This window comes from Xenopus laevis, chromosome 5S (genome assembly GCF_017654675.1).
Source record: "Xenopus laevis strain J_2021 chromosome 5S, Xenopus_laevis_v10.1, whole genome shotgun sequence".
Classification (NCBI taxonomy): domain Eukaryota; kingdom Metazoa; phylum Chordata; class Amphibia; order Anura; family Pipidae; genus Xenopus; species Xenopus laevis.
The window spans coordinates 114,426,862-114,450,495 of NC_054380.1; the positions used below are offsets into that span (position 1 = coordinate 114,426,862).

The 23,634-nt window shown below is 38.2% G+C and overlaps 1 protein-coding gene across 4 annotated transcripts in view; it reads right to left on the reverse strand.

Moving 5' to 3' along the window:
• arhgef4.S (Rho guanine nucleotide exchange factor 4 S homeolog) overlaps positions 1-23,634 on the reverse strand; it is a 122,683-nt gene that overhangs the window by 84,889 nt on the left and 14,160 nt on the right. For 2 of the 4 annotated variants that reach the window (XM_041564991.1, XM_018265847.2), the window contains exon 1: positions 5,502-5,639. The exons of the other annotated variants lie outside the window; for them this stretch is intronic. In XM_041564991.1, coding sequence (XP_041420925.1) covers positions 5,502-5,624 — 123 coding nt within the window. In that variant the 5' untranslated portion in view covers positions 5,625-5,639. Of the gene's footprint in view, positions 1-5,501; positions 5,640-23,634 lie in introns of those variants that run through there. 4 annotated transcript variants of the gene reach the window in all.

The following is a 23,634-nucleotide window of genomic DNA, read 5'->3' on the forward strand; positions in this document are numbered from 1 at the left end:
GATCTGTAGCTATTGCTGACAGGATGTTTTGGCTTCTGCTTCTATGTGGTACAACAGCAGCAGTTTCAGCTCAGAGTCGTATTATTGGCAGTGGCATCACAGTCCAAGGATTCGTCAGCCTCTACACTTTTTGGTTTCATTGTGATTGGCTACATTAAACTGTGCATTTCTATGAAGCAAAGAGATTGACTGGTATGATTTCCTATGATTCTATTGGCAGAAGGGTTTATATGATGCATAAATGTTTGATTGGTGTTACTCTGGTGATGTTGTTGGATGGTATAATCATCAGTCAATAAAGTTTATAAGTTTTGAAGATGCATTTCTGGCCATAAATGTCACAGTAAAAATTGCCATAATAACCGCCATAAAACAAGACTATTTTATAGCATAAATATTCGCAAAAACGTAATTTTTCGCCAGAAAATTCGCAACTCGCTAAAATTACCGCTAACGTAAGCTGGTTCCTTAACGTAGTTACCGCAAGTGATCGCAATGACTTCTGAGCGCATCGCTGTTTAGTAAACTTAGTCGATGCGAATATTCTGGCGTAAAAATATTCTCAGCGATAACATGCGGAAACTTAAAGTCAGATTTACCGCACTTTAGTAAACGGACCCCATAGTGGGAAGGAGGTCCCTGTCCTGTAGAGCTTACAGTCTAAGTAGATGGGAGGCTAACATGCAGGCACAAATTGGAGATGACACAGTGCACAAGGTAAGGCATAGTCAGTAGGCCCAGAGATAGGCTAATGTACTAATGATCAAAAAGGTAGGCTCTTTTCTTGAAGAGAATGAGAGAGGGTTCCTTACGGATATATTCAGGGATGGAATTCCAGAGGTAAGGAGCAGCAAGTTAAAAAGGGTTTGAGACAAGAGCTGGTGGATGTGGATGGTGTGAAGAGATAGTGGCTCTGAGAAGAGTGGAGAAGACGACCAGGAACGTATAGCGAGACAAGAGAAGAAATGTAGCGAGGAGCAGAGGATTAAAGGGCTTTGAATGTTAGTAGAAGGGTTTTTTACACTATCCTTTGCTTAACAGGCATATGTGACTAGAGACTTATGATTTCTATTCAAGGAATAACTGTCTGTATTACTCTAGAGAATTATGGAATAAACACTAATTATCCTCCTCCAATAGCTCCATCCATAGGCTCATTAAGCTCCCCTAACACCTCGCTACACCACACCCTAGAGTTTTTGGATTTCTTTATCCCCCAGAAGCCTACTGGGGCAAATGACTCCACCTATGGCAGATGTTGCATAGTTACTAATCTGCTCCTTTGTCATCAAACATTCTTTTTCTTAAAACTCTCGTTCCTTAAATTTATGCCCATTTATGAAAAAAATCCTTAGTTTACTAAATTAATCCTAATTGTTTACTGAAGGTACGTTAAGTAGACATGCATGCTCATTAGCAAAGCCATTAACATAATGATATTAAACTGTTATTACAAGAAGCAGTTTCAGATGGCCTGATATTTACACAAGTAGTCCCATTATACAAACATAGCTAGATCTGATGATTGAGTGTCACAAATGTCACAGTAACTATAACTCATGAATACAAAGAATCCAGCTGTTACTCTAGTGCCACTGCAAGGTTACGGGGAACTCTAATCAAACTTCAGAATTACTTATGCATGTAGATGGACTCAATGTCAACAGCAGCACTAGTTTGCTTTCTCCAAGTCATTTCCAGCCATAGATACAACCCAGTAGGGCAGTAGTTCCAGGTTTTCCTAGTTGCCAAGCATGTTGATGTGTATATTCCTGTGCCCTAGGTATTTTGAAGCACTCCCAACACCCACTACATTTCCTACACCACCATTTGCATGGAGATCCCTCCAATGTATTGTCATGACTTTTTTGTCATGACTCCTTGGGTCACTGACATTTTTTTAAATGCACATCCCCACTGAACTATGGCAACTAATTTGAGCTACTAGGTTAGACACACTTGGAAACAAAGTATTACTAGGTAATTTGGTCATTCCATACGGATGTCTATTCCTTCTACAGGATTATTATATATCAGTGTCTGTACATTATTACTTCACACATAATTACAGAAGCTTAAACACCCAGCAATGGCTTCTTATCAGATTGCTACGACTGATGTACTCTTAAGTGATGTGCCACCATGTAAATTCCACTGAGTGTGATGCACACATAAAAATGTCAGAGTCACACAGGCGGATGAATTACGAATTATAGTTCTTTGTGACTTACTTGCGATGGCGCAAAAACAGTGCTTTGTAGAAATGCAGTCTGAATTAACTCTCTGTCTGATGCAGGTTTTGGCCCAAGCAAGATACAAGGGTATCACAAGGCCAGGATGAAATTTGTACAACCCAAAAGTTCTCAATTACAGCAACCCCATTGTATTAATGCATTACAATTCCTAGCAGATTATATTTATTGGAGGGGATGTTGTTTATAGCAAATTAACAACAGATGGCAGGCCACAGTTACTAAAAGTATCTATCAATTGTTCAACACATGATATATCCAATGTAGATGCAGGTTCTGCCCTACCCTAAAACTGATGCTTCAGAATTGGCAATGTCTGAATACTTGGGCCAAGGGAAGCAATCAAGAGTGTATCAGAGCCTCACAGAGTATAACAGGTATTTAATATCCAAAGCAGATTTTGTTAGCGCCAACCAGAACAAAATTTTCTTTACTTTATTCTTCTGCTTTTTTTTACTCTTAACCAGACCCTTAGGGGCCGATTCACTAAATTCGAGTGAAGGATTCGAAGTAAAAAAACTTTGAATTTCGAAGTGTTTTTTGGGCTACTTCGACCATCGAATGGGCTAGTTCGACCTTCGACTACGACTTCGAATCGAAGGATTCGAAGTAAAAATCGTTCAACTATTCGACCATTCGATAGTCGAAGTACTGTCTCTTTAAAAAAACTTCGACCCCCTAGTTCGGCAGATAAAAGCTACCGAAGTCAATGTTAGCCTATGGGGAAGGTCCCCATTGGCTTGGCTAACTTTTTTTGATCGAAGGATATTCCTTCGATCGTTGGATTCAAATCCTTCGAATCGTTCGATTAGAAGGATTTAATCGTTCGATCGAAGGAATAATCCTTCGATGGTACGATCGCAGAATTTGCGCTAAATCCTTCGACTTCGATATTCGAAGTCGAAGGATTTCAATTCCTAGTCGAATATCGAGGGTTAATTAACCCTCGATATTCGACCCATAGTGAATCAGCCCCTTAATATTAATTAGACCCTGAGTGGTTACCTGCTGTACCTAAATATATATTGTAGTAAAAGCAGCTCCCTGTTATGTATGGAGGCACAATTGGAATCCACACTTTTAGGGGCACATTTACCTAGGGTCGAATATCGACGGTTAATTAACCCTCGATATTCGACTGCCGAATTGAAATCCTTCGACTTCGAATATCGAAGTCGAAGGATTTAGCGCAATTTGTTAGATCGAACGATCAAAGGAATAATCGTTCGATCCAACGATTAAATCCTTCGAATCGAACGATTCGAAGGATTTTAATCCATCGAGCGAAGGATTATCCTTCGATCAGAAAAACCTTGTAAAGCCTATGGGGACCTTCCCCATAGGCTAACATTGGCCTCGGTAGGTTTTAGGTGGCGAACTAGGGGGTCGAAGTTTTATTAAAGAGACAGTACTTCGATTATCGAATGGTCGAATATTCCACTGATTTTTAGTTCGAATCGTTTGATTCGAAGGTCGTAGTCGAAGGTCGAAGTAGCCAATTCGATGGTCGAAATAGCCAAAAAAAACATTCGAAATTCAAACTATTTTTCCTCTTTTTTCCTCTATTCCTTCACTCGAGCTTAGTGAATGGGCCACTTACTGTTGATTTGCTTGACTCACTACTGATTCTGCTCTTCCCTTTTAGTCTTTCTTTTTTTACTTTACTAGTTTTTCACCCCCTTCCCTCTTCCTCTGCATTTTGGCCTTTTGTCTCATTCATCTCCCATTTTCTCATAATGAACTTTACTATCCACTTCAGTTGTGACTTTGGAATGGATTATTTTTGTACAGGGTTCTTTGTTGTTTTGTAGTGTCTATTTATATCACAAGTGCTGCTTGGTTGTTATAGACTAGTAGACCTATAGGAAACCTTGCACCTTTTATTACATTCATCATGTGCAACTTTTGCGACAGCACATGTACAAAGAATGGTAGTAATGGGTAGCAGATTGGGTGTCAGTTATGCGCCCACGAAATAAACACAACCTAAAAGTCTTGTTCTTCCAGGAATATTCTGCAATGAAGTTTCTGGTCCCACTGACATCAGAAGGTCTCACTCTGTGTTAAAGTGCAACAGAAAAGCATTGGACCTAACACCCAGAAGATGAACATCTCTTTAGGTAGCCATGTGCTGCTTGGCATCAGCTCGTTGTAGCAAAATTGTATGTTGTACATCCTAGCAAATTAGATCTAGTATAGTCCAATCATGTTACTTAGCATCTTGATATACATCTATTTGAACCTTTTGATCCATGATCTATCTCAGTTGCCTCTCTGTTATACACAGCTAATGGTTAGCACTGTCTCCTTTCATATCTTGTTTCTACTGCTGCTTAACATTTATCATTTAGGTTATACTCTTGTTCTGTCCATCTCAAAAAGCAGAAAGAATACATTAATATCCCAGCAACAATCTGACATGTGAAGAACCCAGTGGCATTTATCTACTACTGTACCCAACAGTTCCCTGTCTAAAAACTGTTATGTATTCCTGATCCATTCCTACAACGTTTTCGGCTTTGCAAATGTACAGACTTAAATATATTGCAAGTAGCCAGAAATAATAATAGGAAGTACATTTAGTTATTTTAATACAGAAAACAGAATCTAACATTGACCGATCCCAAGATTGCCTGAATTTAAGTCAACTTTTGTTGGTCTACCCTCCAAACAAGTCAATTAAATCTCTGTATGAGATCTTACTTAGTGAACTCGAACATGTAGAGGGTCCCTGGCCTAGATATGACCACCATGCTCTCCTCATTTTAGAGTTGTATTATAGCTGCTTACTTAAGGCATGTTGACCCTCACAGTGTTAGCTCACAGCAAATCATTTACAGCATCTTTTACTAATAAATGAACAAATGATACCCAGTGTTCCTTGTCTGTTAGTGGCACCCTGGGAGGCCGAAAAGACATCACTCAAGCAATCATTATCATCAACTTTATCATCAACATTATCATCATCATTTATGCAAGTTATGCAGTGGTTGACATTAATATATAACAAAGAGGAGTCTACAATCATTTAACAAAACAAGGGTCACATAAGTCCAGCAGTTACTATCACAAAAAGATATACACAAGTGCTTACTATCATTGTATAAATTCTATAGTTCTAGCAAAACAGATTCCCTATTGCTTAAATCTGACTTCCTTTTAGGAAATTAGTGTCACATTTCCATGAGCGGAACAGACTCATGTCTCTACCTTTCATTGAGATCACTTAATCAAAGATCAGTATTTTACCTTACCCGGTGGTCGTCTTTTTAAAATCCGGCACAGAGGGTTAGAGACTCTCCAGCTCGTTTTTGGTTGTAATTCGGAGCAGAATATGTGAAGACTATTGTGCACAAGTCTGCACGCTATCATTACGGAGACATGCAGAGTACCAGTTCAACAAGTTTTAAAGAGAGTTATTATTGGCTGTTTAAACACGCACTAAAAACAATCCTTTGGTTTCACGTAACACCCACAGTTTGTATACATATCCAGCAACTTGTTATAAATAGGATGAGAGGACACATGTTAATGTACAGAATGTTGCGTCTGTGTTGGGAGATGGATATACAAAGATGCCTACAGTATATACCCCTTTTCTTCCATAGATATCATGCATGTTCTTCTGCCTCACGCATGTTCAAAAATGTAATTTATTCATCTCCTTTGTCTTTCCGGAACCCAATATTAATATTCTCTGAACTCTTGGAACTCTGTATTGAACAGAACCATCAGACACCTGATTTTACAGTGCTGAAGCAGACACATTATCAACACTAGGGAGAGATGTGCGAATGTGACCCGTTTTGGCAAAAATTCGCCGCCAGCGAAATGTCGCTGACGCCCATTAAAGTCTATGGGCGTCAAAAAAATTTTTGTTGCGCGGCAAAAATTTTTGGACGCAAGTCTTTTTATTTTGACGCACAACGCCATACAGTCTATGGGCGTCATTTTTTCGGCTAAACAAGGCGAAAAAATTCGCCCATCCCTACTAGGGAGGTTATTTATCTCAACATTTTCAGCTACAAACTCTGATCAAATCCGCTCGGGTTTTTTGCTCTTATTCATTATTACATTTTCCCGAAAATTAGATTTTCAAGATTTTTCCGGATTATCCACCTGAAAACTCAGATTTCTTATGCACTTTTGACCAAAAACTCGGGGTATTGCACGAAACCCAGCGCACATCAAAAAAAATCATTGGAACTTCTTCCATTGACTTATATGCAACCTCAACAGGTCTGAGATGCCAGACTTTCTAATTCTGACTTTTCCATCCTCTGGGTTTAATAAATTCACGAAAAATTTGAGATTTTTTTATAAGTTCGATTTTATATATAAAAAAAAAATCACACATTTTTCAGGATTTTTGCATTCGGAGTTTAGTAAATAACCCCCTAGGTATCAGTGGTTACAATGAATTACTCTTAATTTAAAGTGACAAAGATTGAATTCAGTGAGAAAAAAGTTTTCTCATGGTTTATTATGTGAAAAATGAGGAGAAATTTTTTTTCTCCTAATTCAGTTCCAATTTTTTCCAATAGACTTCAGTAGAGTTTTCACGTGATAAACTGTGAGATAAGTGTGGGATTGAATTGTATGTCAAATTGAATCTTGTCCATGACTTTTTAAGGTGATAAACCTTTTTCTCACTGAATTTAATCTGGTGGAAAGTGTGTTTATTCGCCTATAGAAAAAAGTAAGCCACTTTGCAATTTCCTTTTTTCTTCTTCTACCCATCTCTATTATCTCTCACAGTTAAACCCAGAAACTATCCCTTTCACCTTGCTTGAGGCTGGTGGCACTCCTCTCAACTAAGCCGGGCAGTGGCCAATTGCAAACAAGCAGGTACAGTATATCTGTCACTGCAGAGCACTAATTGCAAGAAACTCACCAAATACAATTAAGGTGAAGTAAATGTCACTTTCAGTTGAAATTGAACATTTTTCAGTTAAAAAGTTGTGTAGGATTACATTTAATTTAATTATGCAAAAAAAAAAAATGGGGGGAATGAGTTCCCTGCTAACGTTTTATATGGTGCTGGTCTTATTCTATGCAATATTTCTTTTGTTAACGTTATGGGTCTTAGATTCCCTCAGTTCTAGTCCAAAAGGTCCAAAAAAAAAGTAATGAAGAAAAAGGAGAGAATGTCTAAAATGGGGGTGACATAATTCTCCCCACCCTGTTGGTGGACTGGTTCAAAAAATCTTAAAACCCGAATTGTTAAATTTAAAAAGCCTTATTTAAAATGCCAACTGTTATGTAATTCTGGAAGGGGCAATACACCTACAAATGCCAAACCCAAGGTGGTTTTTACCTAGAAGGAAGCCATAATCAGCCCCTAATGAGAATTACATGAAATACTAGCCTCTTTGTTGGGCCATGATGTACCAGGAGGATCAGTCCCATGCAGTTTGTATGGGATCTGGCGCAATAGTACACCCTTTAACATAATCTGCTCTGGGAACCTTCTTCTTCTATACTTGGCTACATAATACTCTGACACCACTCAGACCCTAATAGATGTTTGATACAGGTTTTCTCAAAGTTGTGGGTGCCCTTAAAAGATTTTGAAGATATTTTGGGGGCCAGTAACTTTAAGTCCTTGGAAAAAAGTTTTTTTCAAAGCGCATTAGATAATAGTGCTGCTCCATCAGAATTCTGCACTAAAATCGCTATGGCACTTGTAGCGCTTTGTTTTCCAAAGTTGCAGAACAATGGGAAGGTAACCAGATATCAACTCCCTAACACAAGATACCAGCTGCCTGGTAGATCTAAGAACAGCACTCAATAGTAAAATCCAGGTCCCACTGTGACACATTCAGTTACATTGAGTAGGAGAAACAACAGCCTGCCAGAAAGCAGTTCCATCCCAAAGTGCCGGCTCTTTCTGAAAGCACATGACCAGCCAAAATGAGCTGAGATGGCTCCTACACATCAATATTACTACTAAAAAAAATACACTTGCTGGTTCAGGAATGAAATTTTATATTGTAGAGTGAATTATCTGCAGTGTAAACAGTGTAATTTAGAAATAAAAACTACATCATAAAAATCATGATAGAGTCCCTTTAACTATATCTGAAAAGTCTTTCTGGGGATTTAATAAGGGAAACACTTTTGAGGCGGAAGAATGTTTATTGCAGCAAATATAAATAAAATAACCGCTCTGCTGTAAATGTATAAGAAAAATGCAAAGGATTTCTATTCTATTTGGAGCTGAATAAACAGAAAGAGAAAACACGTCTAGAGCTGGTGAAAGGAATGCTAAAATGAGTCTGTAATCCCTCTGGTTATAGCTGCAGCTGGGCCATATTCTGTAGAAAATAATGCAATGCATTTTTTGCAATGTACAAATAACAGGAGCAGTGCCCTCTTATGCACATATATATATATATATATATATATATATATATATATATATATATATATATATATATATATATATATATATATATATATATATATATATATATATATATATATATATATATATATATATATATATATATATATATATATATATATATATATATATATATATATATATATATATATATATATATATATATATACTGATATTATATCATAGGCAGTCTGCCCCATGGTTGATTTTGTTTGAAGCTTTTGCAACAATCATTTGGTTTTCCAGCAGTTCCAATGTTATTATAGTTATTAAAGGATTAGGAAATTCATATTCCCTGGGTGGTTTCAAATTGTTACCCCCCCCCCCCCAAAATATAAGCAACCTTGGACCCTGGGTAAAATGTACCTGCCTTTGGTACCTTCTATTCGAATGCCACCATCATTAGTGTTATTTCTTTTGCCATGCATAAAATGTTAATTTTTTTGGACATTTAGGGGCAGATTTATCAAAATTTGAGCTTGCCACAGGAAAAAAACCTCACCCACTTTCTATTCATTTGTATGGGATTTTTAGAAGTGTAATTATCAAAGTTACAGTTCATCATTTAATCTCACATTTTGATAAATCTGCCCCACACTGTTGGCTGTGTTTCATATTTTATATCATATAACAGCATTAATTATTTTACTATACACAGGATATCTAATCTTGTTGTTGAACTGCATTTCTAAATGTCTTTGCTTTCCGACCCTAATACTAGTCCTGACAATCCATTAGCTTTGCAAAAGGGCAAGAGTGATGCCAAGAAGCCAAATGAAACTGTCAATACCATTGTGCAGTCATTCCTTAGCACATGCCAATAATTTCAACAGAATGAATTAATTTTGGTTGTTTTTGCAATAATCACTTCTTCTGTCCCTGGTTAGAAATTGCAGCATGGGCAGCAGGTAAATCGATCACTGTTCTGAATAATTCACGATGGTATTGGTCTCTGCAAACTACAACTGGTGAGAAAGGAGAAAAGTTTAGAGTTAGTGCATTACGGCCCGAAGCAACAGCTAATTATTTTACTGAGCTGAAATTGTTTTGTTTGGCTATTGCCATGTTTAATTGTTTACCATTGTCTGGGATTTTAGTGCATAGTAACCCCCCAGGACAAAAGAGAGAAGAATCTTGTTGCACCAGTTGTTTCTTGGTAAGACACTTGATCTCATGCCTTGTCTAGTCTTCTTAGTAAGCTCTCACTTATCTCTCAACTATCTCTGGACTTGTCATAGGAATGTTAGAAAGTCAATCAGATTAGTCATTTAGTCATTATAGCACTGAATCATGTATTTATACTCTACCCCAAAACCTTGTAACATAATCCTGTATAAGTATTGGTAAAACTTTGCTTTATATACTCTGACAAGAAGGTTTTGGTTCTAATGAGGTTGCAGCGATGTTGTCTGGACAGTAAGGGGTGTTCCTGATCCTTTGCAAGACTCCCTTTGCCTTTCCCATTGGTTTTAAAATGTAGTAAATAAGAGTATGAGTTCCATAAAACCAACCCAGTGCCAACTCCAGTTTAAAAGTAGGTTTGGCTGGAACAGCCAAGGAACAGCTTCTTTCAAAAAACCTCAGTTTGTTTTAATCTTCAATAAATTCATTACAGGGATCTAATTTTCTCACCTTTTGTGCAATTTTGATATGAAGTGGAGAATAATTGTTTCCTGTGAATATATTTTCTAATGATAGAATCTAGACTATTTCAGAAACAATGCAGAATTTTTTATTGATTCTATTTAGAAAGTTTCTTACTTCAGTATGAGGAAGGTTATATTAAATTTTTATTTTCGCGATAGTTCCCCTTTAAAGGTGACCACAGACGCAACCATAATATATTCGGTGCATCTATGGCAGGAGACAGGCGGACCGATATCAGCAGAAGACTTGGATATTGGTTGACTTATTGGTTGGGCTGGCTGGAAAAATTTGAATGGGGTTCTTTGAAGGCACCTGAACATCGGACACTATGGGGCCGATTCATTAACTTCGAGTGAAGGATTCGAAGGTAAAAAGCTTTGAATTTCGACGTTTTTTTGGGCTACTTCGACCATCGAATGGGCTACTTCGACCTTCGACTACGACTATCGAAGGATTCGAACTAAAAATCGTTCGACTATTCGACCATTCGATAGTCGAAGTACTGTCTCTTTAAAAAAAAATTCGACCCCCTAGTTCGGCAGCTAAAAGCTACCGAAGTCAATGTTAGCCTATGGGGAAGGTCCCCATAGGCTTGCCTAAGTTTTTTTGATCGAAGGATATTCCTTCGATCGTTGGATTTAAATCCTTCGAATCGTTCGATTCGAAGGATTTAATCGTTCGGTCGAAGGAATAATCCTTCGATCGTACGATCGCAGAATTTGCGCTAAATCCTTCGACTTCTATATTCGAAGTTGAAGGATTTCAATTCCTAGTCGAATATCGAGGGTTAATTAACCCTCGATATTCGACCCTTGATGAATCGGCCCCTATAAGTACTGAATCATCAGATACACAAACAAACGATCTGGAAAGATTGTTATTGTAAACTCTATTGCCACCTTTAGGTCTGACACTGGAGTAAACAGAGAGATGTAAAAGGCTTTTAAAGCGGTTGTTCACCTCCCAAATACATTTTTCAGGGGACCAGGAAAAAATGATGTAAAATCCGGGATAATGTCAAATCAGGGAAATCTGTTAAAATAAACTTTTCTTTAAGTACTGAAAGGATACAAGCACAGGATTCCGTTTTACTTTGAGATACAATATTTACTGTGTTAATAACAAGGGTTAAACATTACATTATGGGGGACATGTGCAAGTCTCTCTGTCACATACACAACCTAAAGCAATAAGTGATTAGTACAGGACTGTATAAGGGGCAGACTAATTGGAATTGACTATTTACAGGCAGAACCATGGCAAAATATACATTTAGTTAATATTTTAGTTAATGTTTTTTCACAAATAACATTCATAGAGGGGACAAAAGCAGTTTTTGGTACATCAGCACAAAATTTTGATGGAAAACCCGGGAAAACATTACTTAAAATCAGGGAAATGCACCCTGCATTATAAATTGGTGGGACCACAAATAAAAATTGTAAAATGCGGGGAGACTTAATTCAGGGTACTTAAAATTGAGGTTTGCCTGTAAAATAAAGCCTATATTTGTCCTTGTGGGTGCAGAGACACAGGTGGTCAGAATAAATGCTAATTATACAAAAACTGTTTCTATGTGAACTGACCTTAGAATTAGTGCACACACAAAAGCTAATGGCTTCTGGATACAGCCATCCTATCTAGAAGAAATATTCCAGAGGAATCTTTGGGCAACTTATATTTCCCCACCAACAACTTACATTTTAGTCAGTGGGATATACAATACATACACACAAATTGGTGAGGATAATTAATGTGTTCATTATCCAGATTTAGTTAGTTATGTGACCTGTTTTTTTTTTGGCTTCTTATGATTTTCTTGGAATCTGTGTTGCTGCTATGTTATCTACTTTAACCCTGGGTCTTATCCTCTGAACAATATTTCAGTTCTCTTATTTTTCAACCCAGTTGGACTGGAAAGGATTAGTGTTACACCAGAATATGACAGCAATGCCATCAACAACAACAACAAAATGGCCCTGTTGGTCACTATCGAAAAGAAGGATTGGAAAAATGTTAGAGGTCACAGGCCAAAGCCATTGATGTATTTGTACATTTAAATTGGTAGAGGGAACAAATGTATTTTTACTGGAGGCAAAGGGAGCCATAATTGACTGAAGGGTAGTGATGGGTGAATCTCTCCCGTTTTGCTGAAAAATTAGTGAATTTCCCAAAAAATTTGCCAAACGGCAAAAAAGTTGCGAAAAATCATGAAATCGGAAAGTTCACAAAAAATCGTGAAATCCGAACGTTTTCACGGAAAAATCGTGAAATTCGAAAGTTTTCACGGAAAAATCTAGCAATTCGAACATTTTCACTAAAAAATCGAGCAATTCAAACCTTTTCATGAAAAATCAAGCAATTCGAACCTTCTCATGAAAAAATCGTGAAAATCGGAAATTTATGCCGGCGGGAATTCGCGCGAAGTAGTGCCAGGAGAATTTATTCACCCATCACTACTGAAGGGGCATGTCTGGTGCTATATAGGATACTGTAGGAAATATGACATGAAGTGTGATACAGGTATGAGATCTGTTATCCAGAATGCTTGGTACTTGGGGTTTCTGGATAACGGATCCCACACCTTTACTGGAAAACTAAGTTTTTGTCAGGGAGGGGCATACTATTCCATTCTAATAAGAAGAGATAGAATTGGAACTTTAAATTCTTTGCATTTTCTATTTATTAGATTATTTTTGTTTGTTTTGTTTGTATTGTATGCTTGATAATGAACTTGTGCAAGAATTTCTTGTACATAAATAAGCACAAATACAGAATTGTCGGGACCAAGCTCATTAAAAACCTAGCCCAGTGAGTCATAGTTACTAATGCATTCCTGAGATGTCAGCAGCAATAGGCAGATCCAGCGACTGGAAACGTATGCATGGTAAGAGAAAGCATTTACAGACAAAGTGTGTCAGCAGCAGTGAGCTGTTCTGTGTTCAAGTGGAGCCGTGTTGCAACCACTGCGCCCCAGATTATGTTGAAAATCACAGCAAGGCCAGTTACAATATTCTACTGTGTTTCTCCTGACTAAATGGAACAACAGAGGGAGTAGCTGCACCGCAGGAAGACTAATGTGCAACAGCCAATACAGTTTAATATCGTGTAACCATAATTATTCTTTGGCACAGAAACTCCAAGAGTCGTGTTGCTCCCTATGTCTGTGTGCAGTCATGTTCTTCTGAGCTGAGACATGCCACTTCCTTTGCTTGTCCTTTTGCTAAAAGCTTAAACCTGACATCACTACTTATAATTACCCCTTCTATTCTCCGTAAACACGGATTTCCCTTTGTCACTCACTAAAGGCATTAAGGGAGTATCAGCATTAGCCCAACACGTGTTCTTTATAGGTGTAAATTAGGCAAAAAAACTTTTTCAGAACATGAAAATAAAAATAGTTAATACATATCAAAATACACAGAGAGCAGGTTTTGCTTTTTAAGGGACTCTGTCCACTACAAATATCCCCCCTTTCAGAATTAAGGTTGTTTCCAGACAATTTGCCATTCAGAGGGTAGAGTTGCAAAAGCACCCCTTCCCATACTGTACCTCCAATTTCTTTAAAGGGGCAGTTCACTTTTTTGTATGTTATAGATTGACCTTGTCTAAATAGTTAAAAAGTATGACTCAGATTGTGCACATATTGTTGTTATTCAGTAAAGCTACTTTGTCCAAACTGTCAGGTATTGCTGGGATTCAAGCCGGGGACCTGTGGGTTTCTGGCTCGATACCTTAACCATTTGGCCAGGTGAGCAGCCTGTAGGGTTGGTCGCTATGTGTAACCTGGCCTCTGCAGTCCCAGCCCAGCTGCCGCCTGATTGGCCTCTCCAGCCCCAGCTCAGCTGCAGCCTGTTTGGCATCTACAGCCCCAACCCAGCTGCTGCCTAGTTTAATCAGCCAATCAGGGCTGACTCTTCCCTATTTAAGGGCAGCACTTAGACCACTCCTTGCCAGAGCATTGCATGGTTTTCCTAGTACTGCGGCAGCGCCCCTAACTAGGTAGTTCTAGCTCTTTTCCCTTATTATTCCGCCTTGTCTGCCTGTCCTTGTCTTGTCTTGCTTTACCTTGTCTTGTACCTTCCCAGCCTTGACCTTGATCCGACCCTGTCTTGCTTGTTCCTGATTTCTGCTTCCTGTTCCACCTTGTACTGACCTTGTCTCGCCTGTTCCTTGCTTTCCGACCCTACCTTGTACTCCTCTCTTGCTATCTTGCTCCAGTCCTCTCTTGCTATCTTGCTCCAGTCCTCTCTTGCTCCAGTCCTCTCTTGCTATCCTGCTCCAGTCTCCCTCTGTACTCTATCCCCAGTTTGATCTGATCTACGCCCGCACCTCCCTGTCCCATCCAGTCTGTTCTGCACCTGATCCAGACTGACTCTTCGCCCTCATCAACCTGTTCCTGCTTTCCCTTCAAGTGTTCCCTAGGCACATACAGCTCCTGCCTCAAGGACTTGCCCTTTCCCTTCAGTCTCTACAGCGCCCCCTACCTAATCCTTGACACAAACATACTCTGCAAAGTTGCTCTGATCCCCAACACATTCATCATTCTGAATCTGATGAATCTTCAACAAGTGCTCCTATTGGCACTATGGCCCTAGTTCTATAACCACCCTGGAGCTGCCACCAACACCACAAGGGATAGTTACAGGGTTCCATATCAAGTTGCATCAATAGCCACAATAGACAGGCACCAATAGGATCATATTCAACATTTAGGAAAAATTGCTGTATTCTGAGAAAAACATGATGGTTTGCATGCAAATTTTACACTCTGCACTGCATTCGTAAAGGGGTCCGCTAATGTGTACCCCAGACTATAACTTTTTATAACTTTTTTTATAACATTTTATGGCCTCTTGAATATGGAATAAGGACAATGCAAAACCAATTTGAGAGTAAGCAACAAGCAGATACATAGGTATAAGTGATAATGATATTTCATACAATAAGGGGCACATTTTTTTAGCTCGAGTGAAGGATTAGAAGGAAAAATACTTCTTTTTTGGCTACTTCGACCATCGAATTGACTACTTCGACTATGACTTCGAATCGAACGATTAGAACTAAATTGTACGACTATTCGACCATTCAATAGTCGAAGTACTGTCTCTTTAAAAAAAACTTTGACCACCTACTTCGCCACCTAAAACCTACCGAGCACCAATTTTAACCTATGGGGAAGGTCCCCATAGGCTTTCTAGGCAATTTGGGATCGAAGGAAAATTGTTCGATTGATGGATAAAATTTTTTTTTTTTTCCTTCGATCATTCGAACAAACGAATTGTGCTAAATCCTTCGACTTCGACCTAAGCACCGAGCAACATTTTCTATTTCAGTTCTTTCAATTGGAAATCATCTGATCGTCAATCTGCCCCCTCTCTAACACAATTCACTACCCTGGTTTAACTACAAAAAAATAAACACAGCTGAAATTCTGTCCATCCTCTCCCCAGTCAACAGTCGAATCAGTCCATTTTGGCCAATTACACATATTTGGCCCAATTTCAAATACTGACGCTTGGTCTGCATGTGGCCGCCTTTAGGTATGTTTTGCAAAGCATGAGCCACTTGTGATAACCCGTTCAATCTGGATCTCTCTGTATGCCAAATAAGAAAAAGTTGTTTTTTCTTTATCAGTTATCATACAAGTTTTGGCACGACAGCAGACCTAATGTATCATCCATAGCAGTCAAAACAAAGCTGAATTCAAAGTCTTATCTGTACTTCTGTCAAGTCAAATCTTCTTGTACAAAAGCATTTTCAAATGAACGTTTTCTACTTGGTAGGGATAGGGATTTCAATTCAGCTTCAGATGATGTCTTTGTGCACTGAATAGTCTAACGGATTATTTATTCCATTCACAAGTATAAAAACAAGAAGCCCATAAAATACCAGACAAAATATCAGAAGGGGAGACAGTGAATGACTCCTTTGTGTCGCAAACTGCAAAACTTTTTGTCCCATGCAGTGGACTTGGAAAGCCATCAAGAGTGTGTTGCCAGGCCCACAGCAATGCTCATTACATCATGCACAATGAGACCCACCAACAAGCTGAGCATTGACTCTTGGCCAACTGTTAAGCGATACACGGAATACAAATAAGGTAAACAATAGGGCACCCCAGGAACCACTAAGGAGGAAAATAATTGTGATTTAACATGCACCGTTGAAAAATATTCATTTAAAAGACAAAAATGGTATGAAAAATTGAAGATATGCTTATTATATCATTGGTAAGTATTATAACATGCAGCATATAGCCAAGGAATATATGTATCTGTCTCAATATGGTAGCAATGGACCTAAACTGCAAAGTATATTAGGCTATCCTAGTCTGATTAAGGGTTGTGGAGTAATTTCTAGTAGGCAGGGTGCTCCACTCAGAAACCTATTCAGCAAATGTAAAATGTATAGTAAAGCCAGTATGGGGCCAGCATGTTCTAGAGCAAAGGAAAAAAAAGGCGGCACTCCGGATAAGAATGATGGTTTATTGCAATAGGTCACAGACCAATGTCGCCGTTTCGGGAGCACCTCCCTTAATCACAGGCTTACAGATTCAAATATATCACTTCCTTAAATAGGCCTCACTATAGCGACCCCTTCAGGAGCTACATACAATTGCAATATCTATAAATGTCTACAACACGTACATACAGATGGAAATCCTCAAAGTTAAAAAAGCTCTTTATTAGTCCACATTAAAAACCCATTCAATATAAAAAACAAAAAACAACCATAGTGGCTCAAGAAGTCTTTTTCACTATGTAGATGAAGCTGGGAATATACCCTTGAGCAATAGTAACGGACTGTGGAGTGTTTGTTGTCGATAGGCGCCATAAGTTAAATATATAATAACAGGAAAGGATATGTTTGTGGGGCCGGCACAACTGATTATTTTGCATCTAAAGAAAACTTGTTTTCATGGGTTAAAACACAGAGAGGCCCTGTGTGATTTGTGCCTAGAAAGGGGTCAGTTTTGGGGCAGAGTGGCTCCCTCATCCTCAAGCTATAAAATGAGCTTTGTGCACTCACCAAAGGATGATAACCATATAATGATGTTTGTTGAATAACAACACATCAACCCTCTAAGAACCCAAAGCTAAGTGGGGAGTACCTACTGTATACAACACAGGCTGGAAGGACACAGATTTGACACAGATTTTTATGTATGGGCAAATCTTACCCGTTTCACTGCAAAAAAAAAGAAAAACTCATTTATAAAACACTGGGCAAATATGCACCTGGGCAGTAACCCATAGCAGCCAATCAGTGATTAGCTTTTTTTCAGTCAGCTGCAGGTTGAACACCGAAAGCAATAATCTGATTGGTTGCCATGGGTTGCTTCCCAGGAGCAAATTTGCCCAGTGTTTATAAATGAACCCCATTAAAGTGAACAGGTGTTTTTTAAAACCATGCAACATTATTTTTACCATATTTTGCTCATTTCTAGCCTCTAGTTTTTCTGCTTTTTCCATACTTGGACACTTTACTGTTTATAATTATATATATATATATATATATATCAATATCAGTTATCCTGCTAATATCATAAGAATATCTAGGTTCACACCATAACTCACCAACATACTGGGATTCATGAGTATTTTAGGGAAGCAAATCAGACCCATTCACTGTTTTGGGTTAACCCCACAGTCAGTATGGAGTAGGGTAATGGTTATCAGGTAGCATTAACAGTCAAACTACCTGTAATTTGGTGTTGGTGTGGGATTTAAAAGTAATGTATCCACTTTACATACATGAAGAATAAATACGGAGCTTAGCAGGCAACTGATATATCAGTGCTTTCAATTAATGCCGGTTTTGCCAACTGATCCACAACCAATCCACAATTTGAAGGCTTGAGTTTAGTAGTGATTTGATCAATAAGCTTGCATGGGTCTATGGTTAAACTTCTAACTTGCTGATGATTGCTGAATATATGATGCAACAACTATATGAGTGTTCAGTTTAGAGGTCCACCACCATTCACTCTAAGTGCTATATAGGTTTTCTATATTACAAAAATCAATGCATTTCTTTACACAGGATCTCTGACTGCTGTGATCATAAAGACATTCATTTTCTAAATAAAAACAGTTTTTCTGTCATGTTTTATGACTGAGATTCTTGCTTTTTTGTACTGGGACAAACATACTTTATGGATGACATTGTTCTTTACAGGTTATATTTAAGGAACAAAATGTTCCGAATGGGAGCCAAAAATATGTGCAAGAAACCCACTTTAAACAGGCCCTCGGCCTAATCGGTTCCATTCATATCACACAGAAGGTTATAAGAGTAAAGAGAAAAACTAGAGATACCCTGAAGAGAACCGCAAATATGATCCTGTTGGAAGGTATCGCTACTTCAGAAACTTAATTGGCCTTTTTCACTTTACTCTTCAATCTTTAATATATCTACAAAACACTACTCTGGAGTAGTTCAACTCTGGAAAAAAATGCAAATTGTATACATGGTGGTTACTTACTGCTTTACTGAGAGATCTGCTATCCCTGAATGCACCTCACACACAAATCAGCTTAAGGTCCCCATAGACGCGACGATTCTTCTTGCCGAACGACCGATTTTAGGGAAGTCCGACCAATCCTTCGAAATTATCGTGCGGTTAGTGGGATTCGAACGATCGTACGATTTTTCGGCCGACATCTGTCAGGAAATTGATCAGCTAGGTAAAAAAATCTTTGTCGGTCCCAGTGAAATCTATCTATGTTTGCAGGGCCAAGCAGGCAGCTCCCCTTTGTTTTCCTGGCAAATTGGTCTTTTTAGTTGATGGTCAATTCGTATGATTGTACGATCGTTCCGAGAAAATCGTGGTCTCACGATGACGATCTGATCTTTTAAAAACCTCAACATCTATGGCCAGCTTTATAGACACATGGCACAGTCAGCACCCAGCTATAAGAAATAGTCTTCCTATTCACATCAACATGGCAGTTACTTCAGCTCAGACTCATTGTCTAACAGACAAAATAAACCTAACTGAATTACGCAGTAGAATCAGATAAGACTACAGACTTTCTGTCCATATCATTACCCTTTGATGCCTCAAGAACAAGCTGCTCTTGAAAGTTAAACAAAGAATGAAATAAAAGTATCCAAGACAAAGTTAGCGAAATTCTTCAAAGAGAATGCAATAGGGGAAAACAAGGCCTTATTATTATGGAAGGCACAGAAGTTTGATATCTGATGCTTATTTTTCTAGAGAGGTTTGCAGCTCAACTGGACGGAAAGCAAAAACAAGACCTAATCGCTCAAATACAAAAACTTTAGAAAGTACAGTAAATAAATCCTTGCCGGTACCTCTTTTACGTACTCTCATTCTCCTAAAAGCACAAGTTCCCTGTTGGTTCCGCAGCAGAAAGCCCGGGGCCCCAAAAGGGCGTGAACACCAGAATTCACAGGGATTCCCTTGTGTATCTAAGAGTGCCAGCTGCCATTAAGGTTCCTGACTGACGAGATGTTACAGTAGTCATATCTATGGGTTTTAACATGTTCCCTATTATTCATTACAAAATATTTACTCCAGACTTCCGTATCTATGCAAAACCTTCAGTTCTATAGAATTAGATTTTCAATATACATCCACAAGCCACACATATATCCTTCATCCGAAAACTGAGCAAATTGAATTCACCCTTAAATATAAAATCCCTTGACAATCTATATAGAGTTCTGAATATTTTGCACATTAACAAGGTTAAATTCAAAGGGATCATGTAACTATCAACAGACGGCAAAAAGGGTTTTTGACTGGGTGGAGTGTACCTTTAAATATTTGAATATTTACTGTATATTTTAACTCCTGGAATACTATATTAATATAAATGGACAGTGAGGTGCTGATTTAACAATATTGAACGTTGCGATTTGGTTTATTGATGTAAAAAAAAACCCTCAGTGCAACATGTATATGTGTGTATATTTTTTCACCACAACCTTCATTTATATGCAGCTCTACTGTTATTTCCCTGTTAAATTTCCATAAACTTTTGTAATAAAAAATAAAATAAAGCTATGAAAAAAATAACACATTTGAGGACTCAAACAAAAAAAAATCAACATTTATATTAATTTCTAGACTTGCTGAACCAGTTTTTATGAATGCTTTTTCCATATATCAGTAATTTTTTGAAAATAAATGGGGCTGACCTACAAAATTTTTTACCTCAAAGGACATGGAGAGCCTATATTTTCCTACCATGTATATAAGTTGAGCACATTTCCGCCACTCAAATGGCATTTTTTGTACTGCACACATCCCCTCTGTTTGCCAGCATCATTTAATTTCCCTAAAAAAAATAGCAACTTTCACCCGGAGGGCATTTTCACTCTGACATCATCAGTGCATTTATATCTGCAAACAGCACTTATGTGATGTGAATTTCATGCAATTAGAGAATGCAGGCTAACACAGTCATTGGCTGCAGGAGGGTGCATTTATTTGAGTTGAGAAGAACTGAGCATGCTCATGAGCCAACAGCCAAAGGAAATTCCTGAGGGAGGGGGCTGAGTGGGCTAGAGGAGCAGAAGAAATCCTTATTGATTAAGGGGTGCTGCAAACATGCTATTGACCTTAGAACAACCAGAGTGGTAAGTAATAACAGATTTCAAAGAGGCTCTTCAGCCATTAAATTTTTGCGTGGGGGGTTTACATGTCCTTTAAGGTTAACCTGACCAAGGGGAAAATTTGTCTCAAGAAGAATATCAGATACCACTGGGCTGTATAGTGTATGAAGGTTTATTAGAATTGGGTATATGTTTAATTCCAATATTGGCAGTAGTGAATTAACGACATGTGAGGTCCCTAGGCTACACTTTCCACAGGCCCCCCTGCTAGGCTGCTCCCTCTGCCAAAAGCTTAGAAATATCAGGGTAAAGGGAGCATCTAGAGATTCAAGGGGCTCATGATCTGGCTTGTTTCAATTATTATTTGTATTTTCTTTTCTTATATATTTATTTTTATTCCTAGGTCTGTTTGTTGCAGGGTTGGTATCTGCTGGGAGAAGATTAGGCAACCAGACAAGGCAAGGCATATGTTTGACATACACAAGATCTCTAAGGTGCATCAAGTTTGTCACGCACCAAACCCGAAGCATCTTAGAGCTCAGACGCACACCACCCACACACCTTGCATTGTCTGGCCGCCCAATCTTCACCCAGCTTGTGCCGTGCACCCAACTGAATTAATTGTAAAAGCTAGATGGGCCCTTAATTACTCTGGGGCCCTAGGCTATAGGCTAGGGTAGCTTATTCACTAATCCCCCCTGAACTTTGGCTTTGGTTGACTAATACAGCATCAGCATGAAACTAATGGAAACAACAAGTGCTCTAGATTTTGCCTATTCTTTATCCCCAGAGAATAAATGTATATAATAGAGGCTATTGGAGGGTGATTATGCCATGGAATACATTTCCCATGAAAAATACAGATACTGTGATGTCTCCTTATTCATCTTTATCTCCCTTTCTCTCAGTGTCATCCCCTGCCTCCTGTAGTTTCTCTTTCTCTTATCTCCATTAAGCCATCCTCTTTTAAAAGAAGTTGCTGACCTGACTTTTAATGCCTCTTTGAATACATCCATCATTTTTCACACTGCCATTAGTGTGCAGTTATCGGGGAGAGAATTTGTGACAAAGCTGTGTATTTCTGAAATTAAATCACAAGAAACAGACCACTTTGTTTTTGCTTCTTCTTTGCAAAGTGTATATTTTCATAAATGTATAGTTTCAATTGTTAGTAGGACAGAACATTGTTTTATAAGATAAAACAGCTCCACCTATCACCAACATATTGGAAATTTAAACTGATGCACCCAAAAAGGCAAAAAGACACCCGTATAGTAGGGGGTGATTTATCAATGTTTGAATTCTAATTTTAGCTACTTATCAATTTTTGGTTTGCTCTAAAAAAATACAAAAAATCTGTGAAAACTTGAACGTAAAATTACAGCATCTAAAAGCTGCTGAATTCATGGAGAAGTCCATGCAATTGAACATTTCTTACATTCAGTGATTAATTTAAAATCCTTTCTTTAGTTATGTCATTTTTAAACATAGCGTTACTAATAATAGGAATGCTGTAATAATTATTACAGAGAAAATAGATATAATTTTTTAAAAATGTTATTATATAATTTAAATGGAGTCTATGGGAGATGGTCTTGCCATAATTCAGAGCTTTCTGGATAATTGATTTCCAGATAATTGATCCCATACCTGTAATGCCTTCTAGACATTGGGTCTGATTTACTAAGCCGCTTTCTATGTTCATATTTAAACTCTTTGGATGTCCATAAGCCCAAGGGACCTTCATAAAGCATTTAGAAAAGAGATGTGATCACTAAACATCCTTTAATGCAGTACGCTACTACTGATGGGCGAATTTGGGGCGGAAAAATGCGCAAAATTCTCTTTGCACTCCCCAATTGCTACACTCTGCAACAGTGCTTCTGTCCCATCTCTTCTTTTGTATAGCATGAAAGTCCACCTATTAACTCAGGGGAGCCCTGGCGCTACTGCTATCTTCAAGCTGGTTCCCTCAGGCTGGGTCAATAGGTGACCATTTAATCACACCCAATAATAATGCTGAATGCCAGAAATTATGCATTACTCAAACTTTGGATGCAATTGTGTCCAATTCATCAAAACTCACTTACACCTGAGTTAGTTTTAACACATTTTACATAATTGCTGTGAACGCAATGCTGTGCTCGGCCACAATGACTCAGGAATTGGGGGAAAAAGATTGTATTTTTAGGAAAAAATCTGACATTGCACTTTGCACACTGCTCTTGTGGTCCTTAAAGAGATACTGACACCTGAAATTAAACTTTTTTTTACATCTATTATAATTATTATTGGCTTTGCAAGCTACTTCTAACTTTGCCATAAAGTATTTACATGATGCTTTTACATTACCTGTCTGATCCCCCATGTTCCTGTATGAGGGGGCTGCCATATTTGTGCAGCAGGAGTCCGTTAGTATTAGAAACTGGAACTAACAGGCTGAGATAGGACAGTCAGGTTGGCAAAATCAGAGTGTCAGAGAGTCAGGCTTAGGAACTTAAACTAACAATTATATACAAAAACAAACCTCTCAGCAAAAAATGATCAACATGACCTATAGGTAACATTTAATATACATTCATATGCTAAAATTCATTTTTTAGTGTCAGTATCACTTTAATAAGCCTAGTGAATATTTTTTTCCCCAGGCATGAAACTAAACATCATGCACAGTAAATTTGCATCTTACAGCACTCTCCATTATTATGATAACATTATTGTGGATGCAAACCCGAAGCAAGT